The sequence below is a fragment of the Panthera onca genome, chromosome A2 (genome assembly GCF_046562875.1).
Source record: "Panthera onca isolate mPanOnc1 chromosome A2, mPanOnc1 haplotype 2, whole genome shotgun sequence".
Taxonomy (NCBI): Eukaryota; Metazoa; Chordata; class Mammalia; order Carnivora; family Felidae; genus Panthera; species Panthera onca.
In genome coordinates, this window is record NC_138340.1 from 156,313,295 (window position 1) to 156,327,020 (window position 13,726).

At 44.7% G+C, this 13,726-nt stretch overlaps 2 gene segments (V, D, J or C); both read left to right on the plus strand.

The window, feature by feature from the left end:
• Positions 1-1,885: 1,885 nt before the first annotated feature.
• On the plus strand, positions 1,886-2,477 carry LOC145712977 (T cell receptor beta variable 7-8-like). The segment is given in 2 exon segments: positions 1,886-1,934; positions 2,044-2,477. Coding segments are annotated over 2 exon segments (483 nt in total).
• A 6,252-nt stretch (positions 2,478-8,729) lies between these two features.
• Positions 8,730-11,270, plus strand: LOC132679624 (T cell receptor beta variable 5-1-like). The segment is given in 2 exon segments: positions 8,730-8,845; positions 8,946-11,270. Coding segments are annotated over 2 exon segments (429 nt in total).
• The last annotated feature ends 2,456 nt before the right edge of the window (positions 11,271-13,726 follow it).

Here is a 13,726-nt window from a genome sequence, read left to right on the forward strand (position 1 = left end):
ACAGTCGGCACCAGCTAAAGGCAACATCAAGTGTGCGAACCTCACTGCCCACCTTCCTCGCCAGGGAGAGGCCATTCATGTGCACCGAGGGCTTGTGATCTTTTACGTAACAGTCTCCCCTTGGCATATTCAAAGAAAATGGGCATGTATGTGTTCCATGGATCGTGCCTTTCTGGACTTTGTCCATTTAGACCCCACACGTCTTGCAACCCGATCAAGGGTCTGAATGTAAAGTTGTCATGAGGTTAAGCTATGTTTTGTAATTTAAACACCAACAATGTGTAAAGAAGATATTTAAGGTTAATAACACTCTCTCCTCTCCAAACACACCTCTATCTGTCACTACCTCAGGTGGGAAACCAATATGAACACCCCGGTTTGTTTCCTACCAGCTGTCTCCTCTGGGCTCATGCAAACCTGTCCACCCAAACACATCTACAAAAAGTGGGACCGCCTGTGCACCTTCATTGCCACGTGCATACTTTCCCCCTTTAATCTACTTTGGACTCTATTTGTCCACGTTGATAGACACCTAACTGGCTCCTATTTGGTGCCATCTTCAGATTGCACGATGGGGTGACAGATACGTTGACTCTGTCATCATTGTCTCACACCTTTCCTGATTTATCTTTCCCAAAGTGATCGGACAGCCCCTTTAAAAAACAAAAAAGTTTATTTACTTGTTATGTTTAGGTGGGGGCCAGAGAGAGAGAATCCCAGGCCGGCTCCGGGCTGTCAGTGCAGAGCCTCAGGCAGGGCTCGAACTCACTAACCACGAGATCTTGACCTGAACAGAAACCAAGAGCCGGCTGCTTAACCAACTGAGCCACCCAGACGCCCCAGAAGAAAAGCTTCCCTGACCGGGAACGGAATAGCCTCTTGATGCTCCCACGTTCTCGACTCCAACTCCTTCTTGATGAGTACAGTGTTTCCATCACTCATAGTCCTGGAGGTCTGAGAGCCCCAGCCACACCCCCTCACAAGACAAGACCGGAGGGAGAAAGGGGTGGGTACTTGCTAGAAACTACACTATCTCTCAGTTCCTCCTCATAAGACATTGTGAGGGGGTGTTAACCCACTTTACAGATGAAGAGGCTCAGGTTTGCGGGGGTTGATGGCCTTGTGCACAGGCTGAGCTAACACATGCTGGAACCAGATTATACAGGACAGTCTGTTCGTCTTTGTGTGGGAGGGGGGGCAGGAACCACAAGGTCACTGGGAGGACCATCTTCAGACTGGACGCAGTGCTAGGAAGATCTGTGGAGCCTGACATCACGCAGCTCTGAACTGTGAATTGGAAATGTTTTCCGGACAAAGATGTGGCCGCCCCAGCCCCCACAAGTCCCGTACCCAAACCGTGGATTCGACCAGGCAAACACAGGGCTGAAGTCAAAATAGAAGCATGCAGAAGGAGGTGATAAGGCCATCATTCCAGCCCTCAGGTTGGAGGTGCCATGCACACACACACACATACACACGGAGAAGTCACAAGACAAGGGGAAGGCCACACACCCGGTGGGGGTACCAGCAGCTGAGCGCTGTGGCCAGAGGGCTCACGACCAGTGGACTGAACGGAATCCGCGTATCTGTCCATCTACTTTCAAATGACCAGTTTCCATTCATTCTATGCCTCACAGTTTTTTCCCTTTTAACATTTCTGAATATGAGCGACACTCATCTTTTTTCTTCCTTAATGGTCAGGATAGAATGGTGCATCTCGAGGTGGCTGGAACCTTAGATTTAACTCATTGATAGCAGCTGAACGTGAGGTTCAGTGATGTCACTAAGCCAACTCCCTTGTGTGGATGAGGGGCCTCCCTCCTCCTCCGCTCGTGCTCAGGAGAACCTGATGTGGTGAACATCCTAGCCCTGTCCTGACCCTGCCATGGGCACCAGACTCCTCTGCTGCGTGGCCCTCTGTCTCCTGGGGGCAGGTGAGTCCTCAGAAAACCGAGTGAGCGCATGTGTGTGAGCGTGAGGGATAAATACATGCAACGATTGCAGTCGATTTCCTCCTCGCCGTTCCCAACTTTGTCTCCACAGGTCACACAGGAGCTGGTGTCCTCCAGTCCCCCCGGCACAAGGTCACAAAGAGGGGCCGGGACGTGGACCTCAGGTGTGACCCAATTTCTGGTCATGCTGGCCTCTACTGGTACCGACAGGCCGTGGGGCGAGGCCCGGAGTTTCTCATTTCCTTCCAAAACAAGGACAAAGTAGACTCCTCGGGGATGCCCAGCAACGATCGGTTCCAGGTGGACAGGCCCGAGGGGTCCTACTCCATTCTGCAGATCCAGCGTGTGGAGCCGGGGGACTCAGCTGTGTACCTCTGTGCCAGCAGCCCTACCACAGTGGGGCACAGCCACCTCCTTCCTCTTCACCAACCTCATGTGCTTGCTTCTCGTAGTTCACAGAACCCCCGCACAAAGGAGTTGCCTGCTTCTTCTTCATCAGGGGCAACATGTGGATTTGGGACTTAGGCTCTTCTTCTGATAGTAAAATGTCAAGAAATAACCTTCAAAATACCAGAACATCTGTTGGGTAATAATAATTTTGGCTCCTGTGCTTCTGGGATTCCTTCATACAGTTCAAGATTCTAGGGGCGCTGGGGTGGCTCGGTCAGTTAGGCATCCGACTCTTGATTTCAGCTCAGGTCATGTTCTCACAGTTCGTGAGTTCAAGCCCCGCACCGGCTCTGTGCTGACGGTGAGGAGCCTGCTTTGGATTCTTTCTCTCGCTCTCTCTCTCTCTGCCCCCTCCTCCACTAGCACTCTCTCTCTCTCTCAAAATAAATAAATAAACTTTTTAAAAACAGATTCTATAATTGGGATAGAATGTCAGAGCTTAGACTCAGGTATAGTGACATAGTCTTTTGTAAAACGATGAAGTTTCAGCACATTTATAATAAACTATTACTCAGTGTCACTAATTCAGGCCACGCTCTGCCCAGGGGTGGGCCAGCCAATATGGAACACCGCTAAGGCCATATGTAGCTACCAGCCATAAAGATAAACACATTAGAATCCTTAGTAACTATTGCCACTGATATCATTTGTCCAGAACAACCGTCAGCCGCAACAATGCACATTAACATATGTTCCTATGTTCCTTTTTTATTTCTTGACGATTCTGTGTTTAATTTCTTTCTTCTCTAGTTTTTTTTTAATAGAAGCCCAGCTTGGTTTTCATAAAATATAACTCCACTTGAGAAGGTGGTAAAAGGAAGTGATTCAGAGAAGATCTGAATGACAGTTTTATCAGCCATTTGGGACTCTGAGGTTTCCAAAGTAGCTTTGCCACATGATGCCCCCACCAGGGCTATCGGAGGGTTCCAGCTGGTGCACACATGCACATGCACCCACTCATGCACACTCATGCTCACCCATGCATGTGCACATGCACACACGTGCACATATGCACACACCCTGTGGGTTGCTCTGCCACTCTCTTAATGGTATCTTTTGATAAACAAAAAATTTTAATCAAAAATCATTCCATTTTGTATTCTGGTGTCCAGTTTAGGAAATCTTTGCCTACTTCAGAATGATCATGCTTTCTTATATTTTCTTCTAAATTCTTTCTATTTCATACCTTTTACATTTAGATCTGCAGCCCAACTGGGATTAATTCTTTGTGTATGAAATGGGGAAGGAGTCAGTATGTTTTTCCATATGTTTTTTCCAACTGACCCAATACTGTTTGTTGAAGAACACTTTCCTCACTACTCTGTAATACCGCTTTTGTCATAAATCAGTCATTGTATATGTGTGGGTCTGTTTTCTTACATCTCTAATCTGTTACGTTGGTCTGTTTTGTCGGTTCCTGCGCAAATAACACACTGTCTTGATTACTATAGCTTTATAATAGTGCTCGATATCTTGAGGTCTAATTTCTCAAAATTTGTTCCTTTTTAGTAAGAGTTCTTGACCACTCTTACCCTTGTGTAGTTTTCATACATGTTTAGAATAATCTTGCCAAATTCTTCAAGAGTAAATGCCTGCTAGGAATTATTTGCTTTTTGTTTCTAAGTAACTTAACTGAATCACAGAATAAAGCTAAGAATGCCATGGAAGTATAGAAACATCTAGCACCTAAAAATGTTAAATACACAATGTTTGGCATCTAATCAAAGATTATAGGAATGCAAAGAGGCAAGAAAATATGACCCATGATGGGGAGGAAAATCAGCGAACAGAAACAAACCCCCTTATGACAAATTGGTAGACAAAGATATTAAAACAGTTGCTATAACTATATCCTATGTGTTCAAAATTAAGTCAAAATCCAAATCAAATTTCTGGAGATAAAAATATATTTCTGTGATGAAAAACACAATCGATGGAATTAGTAGCAAATTAGACATGATGGAAGAGAAGATGAATGGTCTCGAAGGCGTAATCGTAAATGATTCATAATGAAATGGAGAGAGAAGGGAACTGGTGAGCTACCGGGAAACTTCAAGGAGTCCAATGCGTAATGACCCAAAGGCAAGGTTTTAAAAACGTAAATGTCTTTAAAGAACAATTGGGTGTATATGCCAAAATAATTCCAACGTGGGGGGAGTTATAATATATATGAAAGTAAAATACATGGTAACATACCATAAAGATAGGGAGGGAGAAAATGCATAATTGTCACATTATTGCCAGGTTTTCATAATCTATGTGAAGTGGTATAATAGCACTTGAATACTGTATACCACAACCCCTAGGGCCACTAAAATGACAAAACACATAGCTAAAAAGGCAACAAAAAAGATAAAATGGAATTATTATAAAAATGCCCAGTTAATAAACCATAAGAGAGTCTTTTTAAATACAGGGGACAAAGTGAGGGTTACTGGTGGGGTGTTGGGCTAAACAATGGGCATTGAGGAGGGCACTTGTTGGGCTGAGCACTGGGTATTCTTTGTAAGTGGTGAATCACTAGATTCTATTCCTGAAATCATTATTACACTATATGTTAACTAACTTGGATTTAAATAAAAAATAAAAACAAAAATAAAATAATTTTGAAAATGCTCAATTAATCTGTAAGATGTTTAAAAAAGGATAAAGGAACAAAGAAGAGACAAGACTAATAAAAATAAATAGCAACATGATTGACATGATCATAACCAGATCAGTAATCACATCAAATCTAAATAGTCTAAAGGCCCTAATTAGAAAGAATAAATTGTGATATTGAATGAAAAAACCCATATGCTACCTTCCAGAAATGCACAATAAAGACTCAGAATGTAAAAAGTAAAAGGATAGAAAAGGTGTACCATGATAACACTAATCAAAAGAAAGCTGGAAAGCAATACTGATATCAGACAAAGTAAATTTAAGAGCACAGAAGATCCTCTGGAATAAAGCAGCTTCATATCATAATGACCAAGGGGCCATCTCTTAAGAGGACGTAACAACCATAAATGTTTATGCTCCTAAAAACAGAGCTTCAAAATCCTGAAGCAAATGGGTAGGGCTGCAGGTCCACAACTAAGACCATCATTGTAATACTTTTCAGTAACTGACTAAACAAGTTAACACACGCGCATGTCAGTAAGGTCAACGCTCTGAACCAACTTGACCGAACTGGCATTAATAGAATACTTCACACAACAGCAGCAGCAGAATATATCTTTTTTGCAAATGCACATGACCATGTACCCAGATGGACTATAGACTCTGGGCTTGAAATAAGTGTCAATATGTTTACAAGAATCTAAGTCATACAAAGTATGTTCTCTGACCATGGGGCAAAGAGTGAAAGAAAAGGGAAACTATAAAGTGTTTATAAATTATAAAATACTAAAGTCGTCCTTGGGGGGACAATGGAAGGATAGGGAACCCTCCTGTACTCATTCTGAGGCCAGTGCTACTCTGATACCAAAATGAGACAAAAACACTGCAAGAAAACTACAGGCCCATATCCCTCATGATCACAGATTAACAATCCTTTTAAATTTTAGTATAAGGAATCCAACAATATCTAAGAAGGGTAACACATCATGACCAAGTGGAGTTTGTCTCAGTAATGTGCAGTTGGCTAAACATTTAAAAAATTATCAATGGGGGATCCTGGGTGGCTTAGTTGGTTGAGTGCCTGACTCTTGATTTTGGCTCAGGTCATGATCCCAGGGTCATGGGATCAAGCCCTGCACAGGGCTCTGTGCTAAACGTGGAGCCTTCTTACGATTGTCTCTCTCTCTCTCTGCCCCTGTCTAAAGTTTTCACTCTCTTTCTCTCTCTAAAAAAAAATAAATAAATAAAAATTAAGAAAACTATCATTGTGCTTTACCATATCAAATACTAAAAAAGGACAATCATCTGATCACCTCTATAGATATTCAAAAAATAGCTGAAAAATCCAACATCCATTGCTGATAAAGAGTCTTTGCAAATAAGGAGAATTAGAAACTTCCTTCCCCTAATAAAGGGTATGAATAAAAAGAAAACAATTACTGCTTTTGCAGGTAGACTATGATAAGTTAAAGATGCCTTCCGTAATCCCCAGACCAAACACTAAAAGTAGCACAGAGAGGAAAACAGTCTTTCCAACAAATGGTGCTAGAGACACTGTAAATCCACACGGAAAAAGGATGAATCTCAACACTCTTGCCACACCATAAATTCGGAGTGGGTAAACTAAGGCCCACAACCCAAACATGGCCTTTGCCTACCATTTTTTTTAAAACTTTTTTTAAATGTTTATTTATATTTGAAAGAGGGGCTTGAACTCAGGGACCGTGAGATCATGACCTGAGCCATAGTCAGACGCTCAACCAGCTGAGCCCCCCAGGTGCCCTGTCTGCCTGCTTTTATGTGACCCCAAAGCCAATAATGGTCTCTGCATTTTTTTAATGGTTAAAAAGAATAAAAAGAGTGATATTTTGTGACAGACATTAATTCATGGAATTCATATTTCAGTATCCATAAGGCAAGTTTTGTTGGAGGACCAGCCATGCCCTTTCCTTTACAGATCGTCTCTGCCTGTTTTTGCAGTAAGACGGTGGAGCTGAGTGGTGAGAACGGGGACCTTAGTGCACCACACTCACGCCATGTGCTCTCTGACCCCTTACAGAAAAAGCTTACTGGCCTTGCCGTAAAGGAAAATTATGATGAGCCGGGTCAATATCCTCAATGATCTCTACAGCTTCCGAACGATACAGCTTCTGAAAGAAAACATAGCACATTCGCTCCCTGACCCTGAAGTGGGCAGAGATTTCTTGAGGAGGACAAAAAAATGTTCTCTTCTTGAAAAAGTAAATTTTTCTTTATCAAAAAGTTAAAACTTCTGTTCATCAAAAGATATTAAGATAGATAGATGGCTATCTGAGAGAGGACAGGTATCCACAATGTATAGAATTCCTAGAAGCCAATAATATGAAAAGACAAGTCATTCAATTTTTAAAAAATAGCAAAAGATGTGAACAGGGTATTTAATATATATATATATATACACACACACTATATATATATACACACTATATATATATATATACACACTATATATATATATACACACTATATATATATATATATACACACACTATATATATACTATATATATATATATATATATATATATACTCTACATATATACTCTCTCTATATATAGTATATATATATATATACTATATATATATAGTATATATATATATACTCTCTCTATATATATATCGTATATATATATCATATATATATGTATATACATATATACGTATATATGTGTGTATATATATGTATATACGTATATATAGAGAGTATATATATATATACTCTATATATAGAGAGAGTATATATATATACTATAGTATATATAGTGTATATATATACTCGAGAGAGAGAGAGAGAAAGTATATATATAGGCACTTCCCTCTTCATGGGATTGATGGGTTTATTTCCCCAGCTGCTTAGATTTTTTTGGCTGCTAGAACTCTACCGTCAGCCACTTGCAGGAATTCTCTTTGGTTAAAGACAGCACTTTGCCCAAAGTCCTATCCCTCTCCAGGGCAGCGGGCATCCAATGACTGGCTGGTATCCCCTTTCCTAGAACACTAACTGATGAGATTTAGAATATTTATTCTTTTCTTGGAAAAAGGTTTGCTTCATGCCTCCCACGTGGACACGTGCAAAGGGTGAGCTTGATACAGGTGAACGTCCAGTCCCCCAGAGCTGTGCTGCCCTAGCGGATCCTGGGGCCCAATTCTGACAGTACGTGGCCTGCTTGGGCCACTTGGGGGCGCTGCGGGTCCACTGAGGGAGCCACTGACGGCAGCAGCTGGGAGAGGGAGGATTGAGGAGAAGCGGTGCCCTGGTGGGCATCAGGAGATAGCGGGTGAATCGGAGTTAGTGCTGGCACGGGAAGGGCTGATCAGAATCTTCCCACGTGAACTGATGCCACAACAGGGAGCTACGAACTCCACGTTTCTTGGTGTAAAGGCATCTCTTGGAGCCTCCACTGGTGCAGTGTGACCGGTTTCAGGGAGGCAGCCTGCATAATCCAAGCCAGGTGCAGAGAGAGGAGCACAGAGGAAAACAGAGAAGTTGCGGGGGATGGCCACCTGGCCCGACCCTGCCCGGCCCGGCTTAGCACGGCCAGCACGCCTGCCCAGTAGGCCTCTGGACAAGACGGAGGGGGCCGTGCATCCGCTGAGCCCGTCCAGGCAGTGCAGGGTGCCTGCCGGAGCCTACACAAGGACAGTGACGTCAGAACAGTGACGTCACAGGCAAGCCCTCCAAACAGAGAAAAGGGAGGAGACCGGAGCCCTGAGTTAGGAAGATGGCGGGTCCTGTCCTGCCTGAGTCAGCCAGGGGCATCCAGCTGTTCTGCTGTGTGGCCCTCTGTCTCCTGGGGACAGGTGAGTCTTGAGCTCAGGTGGGACACCCCCTGAACTGCTGCTAGAATCTTCAGACTCCTTCCTGGGCCACGTTGTCAGCCGCTATCTCCTTCCTCCACAGGTCCAGCGGGTGCTGGAGTCACCCAGTCCCCCAGACACCTGGTCAAAGGCAGCGGAGGGAAGGCCGTCCTGAAATGCCGTCCTATGTCTGGACACAGAAGTGTGAGCTGGTACCAGCAGGCCCCGGGGCAGGGCCCCCAGTTCCTCATTGAGCTCTTCGACCAGGAGACGAGAGAGAAAGGAAACCTCCCCAGTCGCTTCTCCGTTGAACAGTTCAGTGACTACAGCTCCCAGCTGAACATGAGCTCCTTGGAGCTGGGAGACTCAGCCTCGTATCTGTGTGCCAGCAGCTTAGGCACAGCCCTGCAGCATGACTGGCTCTCCGTACTCAAACTTTCCTGTCCCAGCTGAGGATGTAAGAGGGAGAGGGGAAGGGGGCCTCAGCCAACTTCCAGGGATGCTTCCAGTTTTTTCCCAGCACTCTGCCTTGCTGAGCTCAGCCGGAGCACTCCTGAACATTTTGGGGCCCAGATTCTGTGAATATTCTCACGGTCTCTAGCCAGTGTGAGGAGCTGCTGCGTTTGTGCTACAGTGTCTGCGTACGATACGTGTTTTAATGCAAGATAGACATTAGTGTGTCCGTTTCACAGATGAGGAAATTCTCCGGATGCCCTATTATAGATAAGAAAGAAACAGTAGCTCGTGGGCTTTCCAAAGATTTTGTATTTCAAATCTATGTCTCTGTGCCTCTGAAATCAACATTTCCCTAAAATTCCATGGCGTCTCCTGGGCCTTGGTCACTATGACGTAGCAGAGCACCATCTCTTCCACTTCAGGACCAGCTGAGCCGTGGTGGGGAGGTCGCACGTCATGATGTGTGGTGACCGTGGCTATTGCCTCCCCCTTCTAGGACTAGCTTCCAGCCAGAGAATGTGTGTTTGTCCTGTGTTAGTCCTGTCTTAGTTCCACTAGAGTGGGGCCAGGGTATCCCTCAGTACAGGAGCTAAGTGACTAGGGCGCTCCCAGCCTATCAGAGGATTCAGCCAAGGAAACAAGAGCCCTCTGGGAATTTTAAGCAGAAGGAGAGCTAACAGGGGAGGAGTGCTTTTAAGCCATTGGGAGTTCTGGAAGGCGGGGAGGTCTCCGGAGGCTGCCGCTCGCTCCCACACCTAGCCCTTTCGGTCAGAAAAGCTGAAACTGCGACTTCTGCCCAGGGTTCTGCCCTGCAGAAACCAGAAAGTACGAGTGGGGCAGGGGCAGAGAGTGGGCGGAGAGAGAGAATCCCAAGCAGGCTACGTACGCACTTTCTGTGGAGTGCATCCTGCATCAGTGCAGAGCTCGAACTCACGAATCGTGAGCTCATGACCTGAGCGGAGGCTGGCTGCTTAACCGACTGAGCCACCCAGGCGCCCCAAGGTGCCCTATACTTAAGTACATTATTTCAATTATTTTGCTTAAGACCCATGTGAGATAGAGACATTTACCCACATTGCAGGTGAAAATGCCGGTTGTTAGAGTTCAGGTGATTTGCTGAAGGAGGCACAGCACGCAGACGGCAGATGAGCACACAAGCCTAGGCCACGCCGACCCTACCGCTGCCCCTTCTGCATTTTGGTAGAGGGAGACATCTTCACCACTGGAACATTGGCCCAAAAGTGCCTTTCAGAAACACCGGCGCTGACACAGTCCTTGACTCGCCTTTCAGCTGGGAGGCTACCTGCCGAGGAGGACTTCGGATGCTTATTACTTTCTGTCTGTTCGTATTCTGACCTGCCTTGGACGGGCGACCTGGGAAAATATTTGGCTGGGTTTTCCCACTTGTAAACTGACGCCAATAATATGTGTCTTGCAGAGACTTTATGCAAGGAAAAAAATAAAACAAATTCCCCAAGACAAAGTGTAGGTCCAAGAAGTCTTAGTTCCTCTGCTAACTCTGATAAATCTCTGGTCTGGCACAATTATTTACTGGGTGCAATTGTGGGATCATAAGGCAGGCACGGATTACTCTTGCCTGACTCACCTGTGTTCCAGACACAAAGTCATCTGAAACGTAAATACAGTCGTCGGAACATTATTATGTGAAATTCACTGCAAAAAGGTGCCACTTAAGGGAATGCAAGAATGAGGCCTATGACAGCACTTGGCGTTTGATATTAAGTCTGATATGCAGGAAGCTATGGTGCTTCCAAAAAGCCGTGGCTTCGGTGGCCACACAAAAGGTCTGATAGAAGGGACAGTTTCGACAGTTTCCAGGGGTGCCCTGGTGGCTCAGTCGGCTAAGCGTCCAACTTCGGCTCCGGACGTGAGTTGGACCCCCACGTTGAGCTCTGTGCTGACAGCTCAGAGCCTGGAACCTGCTTCGCATCCTGTGTCTCCCTCTCTCTCTGTCTCTCTGCCCCTCCCCCACTTGTGCTCTGTCTCTGTCTCTCAAAAATGAATAAACGTTAAAAAAGAAAGGGACAGTTTCATTCAAGAGAGTCCGGTATGGTGGAGCCTGTAGTGCCTTCTGCCCCGCCTCTGATTTCAGCCTCCACTGCTGTGCACAGTACGTTCATGCAAGTCTGCCTCTGTTCACCTTGTGCTGACGGCACCCCTCATACGCATCCCAGGATCCCTCTGCTTTCTGCCCCAAGGCCGTCTGACATCACAGGAGCCCGCTTAGCCCGTACAGAAGGGCAGCCAGAGCCGCAGGGGTGCCGATACTCCTGAAGCAACACGAGCCCAGACATGAAAGCTCCAGTGTCCGCATTCAGGGGGAAAATTTAGGGAGGCATTTCATGGGCTTCTCAGAAGGTCCCAGTGCAATCCGTCTCCTCTTGCCCCAACACATCCTCAATATTGTACCTTTCTCCTGTTTCATCCTCCTGCTCTCTGACAGTGATGGAATGAAGTGACCATCACAAGACCTTTCCCTTTGGAAGAGACGGCCATTTTTCTTTCATTCATATTGCCATCCATCTGTTCAAAGTCTTATAGTAACATATAGGAATGAATCTTTTCCCAGTTCATTTCGGTTTATTTTGAACTCCCAACAGACTCACATGGGTCTCTGCTCCCTTGAAGCTCCAAAGCTATCAGAAACTGAATAGACTAGGGTTATGTTTATAGGAGGAGAGTCTGCCTGGGCTTTCTTCATGAATTCAACAAATACTTATTGAATGCCAGTGCAAAGCAGATCCAGGTTTTATAGAGCCTAAACCTTATACATTTCAGGGTGCTCTTTGCAAAAGAGGATAGAAATTTTTATTTTAAGTCTTAGAAAGGTCCTGGGCAAATGAGAAGGGCCTGAAGTTATTCATTAACTTCACAGACAGCCCACCCTTGACTGTTCACCATGTGTATGAAGTGTTCCAGTGTTTGGGAAACACAAGTGCAAAACAAAACAAAAACACAGACAAAGCTTCGAGATGAGGTCTATATTTTTAGCAAATTTTGTGATGAATTCGTGACTCAATATTTAACTAATTTAAAAATAAATTTGAGAAGAAATATTCATGGTAAATGCTTAACTCCCTAAAGAAATTAGGTATTATTGAGAATACCGATATTCTGGGTGGACCATACTTTATCGTAAGAACAATCCTTAGATCTATGGGATTCCATGTACCCTACGCCCAAGAATGTGAGTCCTAATGGAAAAACTCCCCCTTTTTGCACTGACCTAGCCATGGGAAGTAGGTTTCTTTGCTGTGTGGTTCTTAGGCTAATGGGACTGAGTCCTGGGCGTAGAGGGGAAAGTCCTTCCTGGGTTTGCCAGGCCCCAGCCACAAGCCTTTCTGTGTGGTACTACACAGCCTCCACCCGTGTCTGATTTCTTATTCCATGTCCTTTCTTGTTACCGTGTGACTGTAGGAATTACCCACCAAGAGTATGTAAGACATGCAGTCACAGAAATAGGGAAGCTTCACACCGAGAAACAACCGACATACGAAATAACACTACGTACTGGTGTTGACTACCTGTAAGTTTTACACTACAGCAAATTTAGGATCCCATCAATATTCACCCATGTGGTGGGTGCAAGACCTCCTGAATGGAGACAAAACATCAAGCAAGAGTGTGTACTGCTCGATGAGTATCTCATCCATGCAGCTAATGAGCTCCCTCTTTTTTTCAAAGAAAGCACAGCCATGGAACTGAAGTGGTCCAGTGCCCCGTGGCCTCCTCTGAAACAAAGGAGGAATCCTACTCATGACAGCACAAAGACCTAGATACAGATGGCAGGGCTCCCATCGATCAGTGATCTGTGAGACAACATAAAATAATTCTTCAAATTCCAACGACCCTGACCTTGATACTTTGGAAACTTTCCGGGCAGGGTTATTTTAAACAAAACAAAACCAAAAAACAAAACAAAAACAACAAAACAAAACAAACAAACAAACACCATAGGCTGACACCCAATTATCCAGAGTTAAGGCAAAGAGAAAGACTAGTGAAAGGTGTTTGGAGGCAAATTTTGAGCAGAAAAGTCACAAAAGTACCAAGAGCATTATAATACTATTTCTTAGTCTACAGAAATTGTATGAAAAATTGCTACAATATACAAGTAAGGAATTATATCATTATTCATAGAAGAACGAGTTTCCTTACTAAAAGGCAGAGGAAAAGCATATACACCTGTAAGACTTCTTCAAAAAGCACACTTACAAATCCTTCCCTTTCTGAGACATTCAACTTCGTATATGTTAATGATTTGCTCCTGTGGGGAAGGGGTGGGGCAGGGTAGCTCTGCAACTTGAGCATTTGTCAAGGACAGTGACGTCACGGAGTGACCGAGAACCCCAGTTCTATTTCCCCAAAACAAAACTGGGAGACAGGAGATCTTGCCCTCCACCAGAA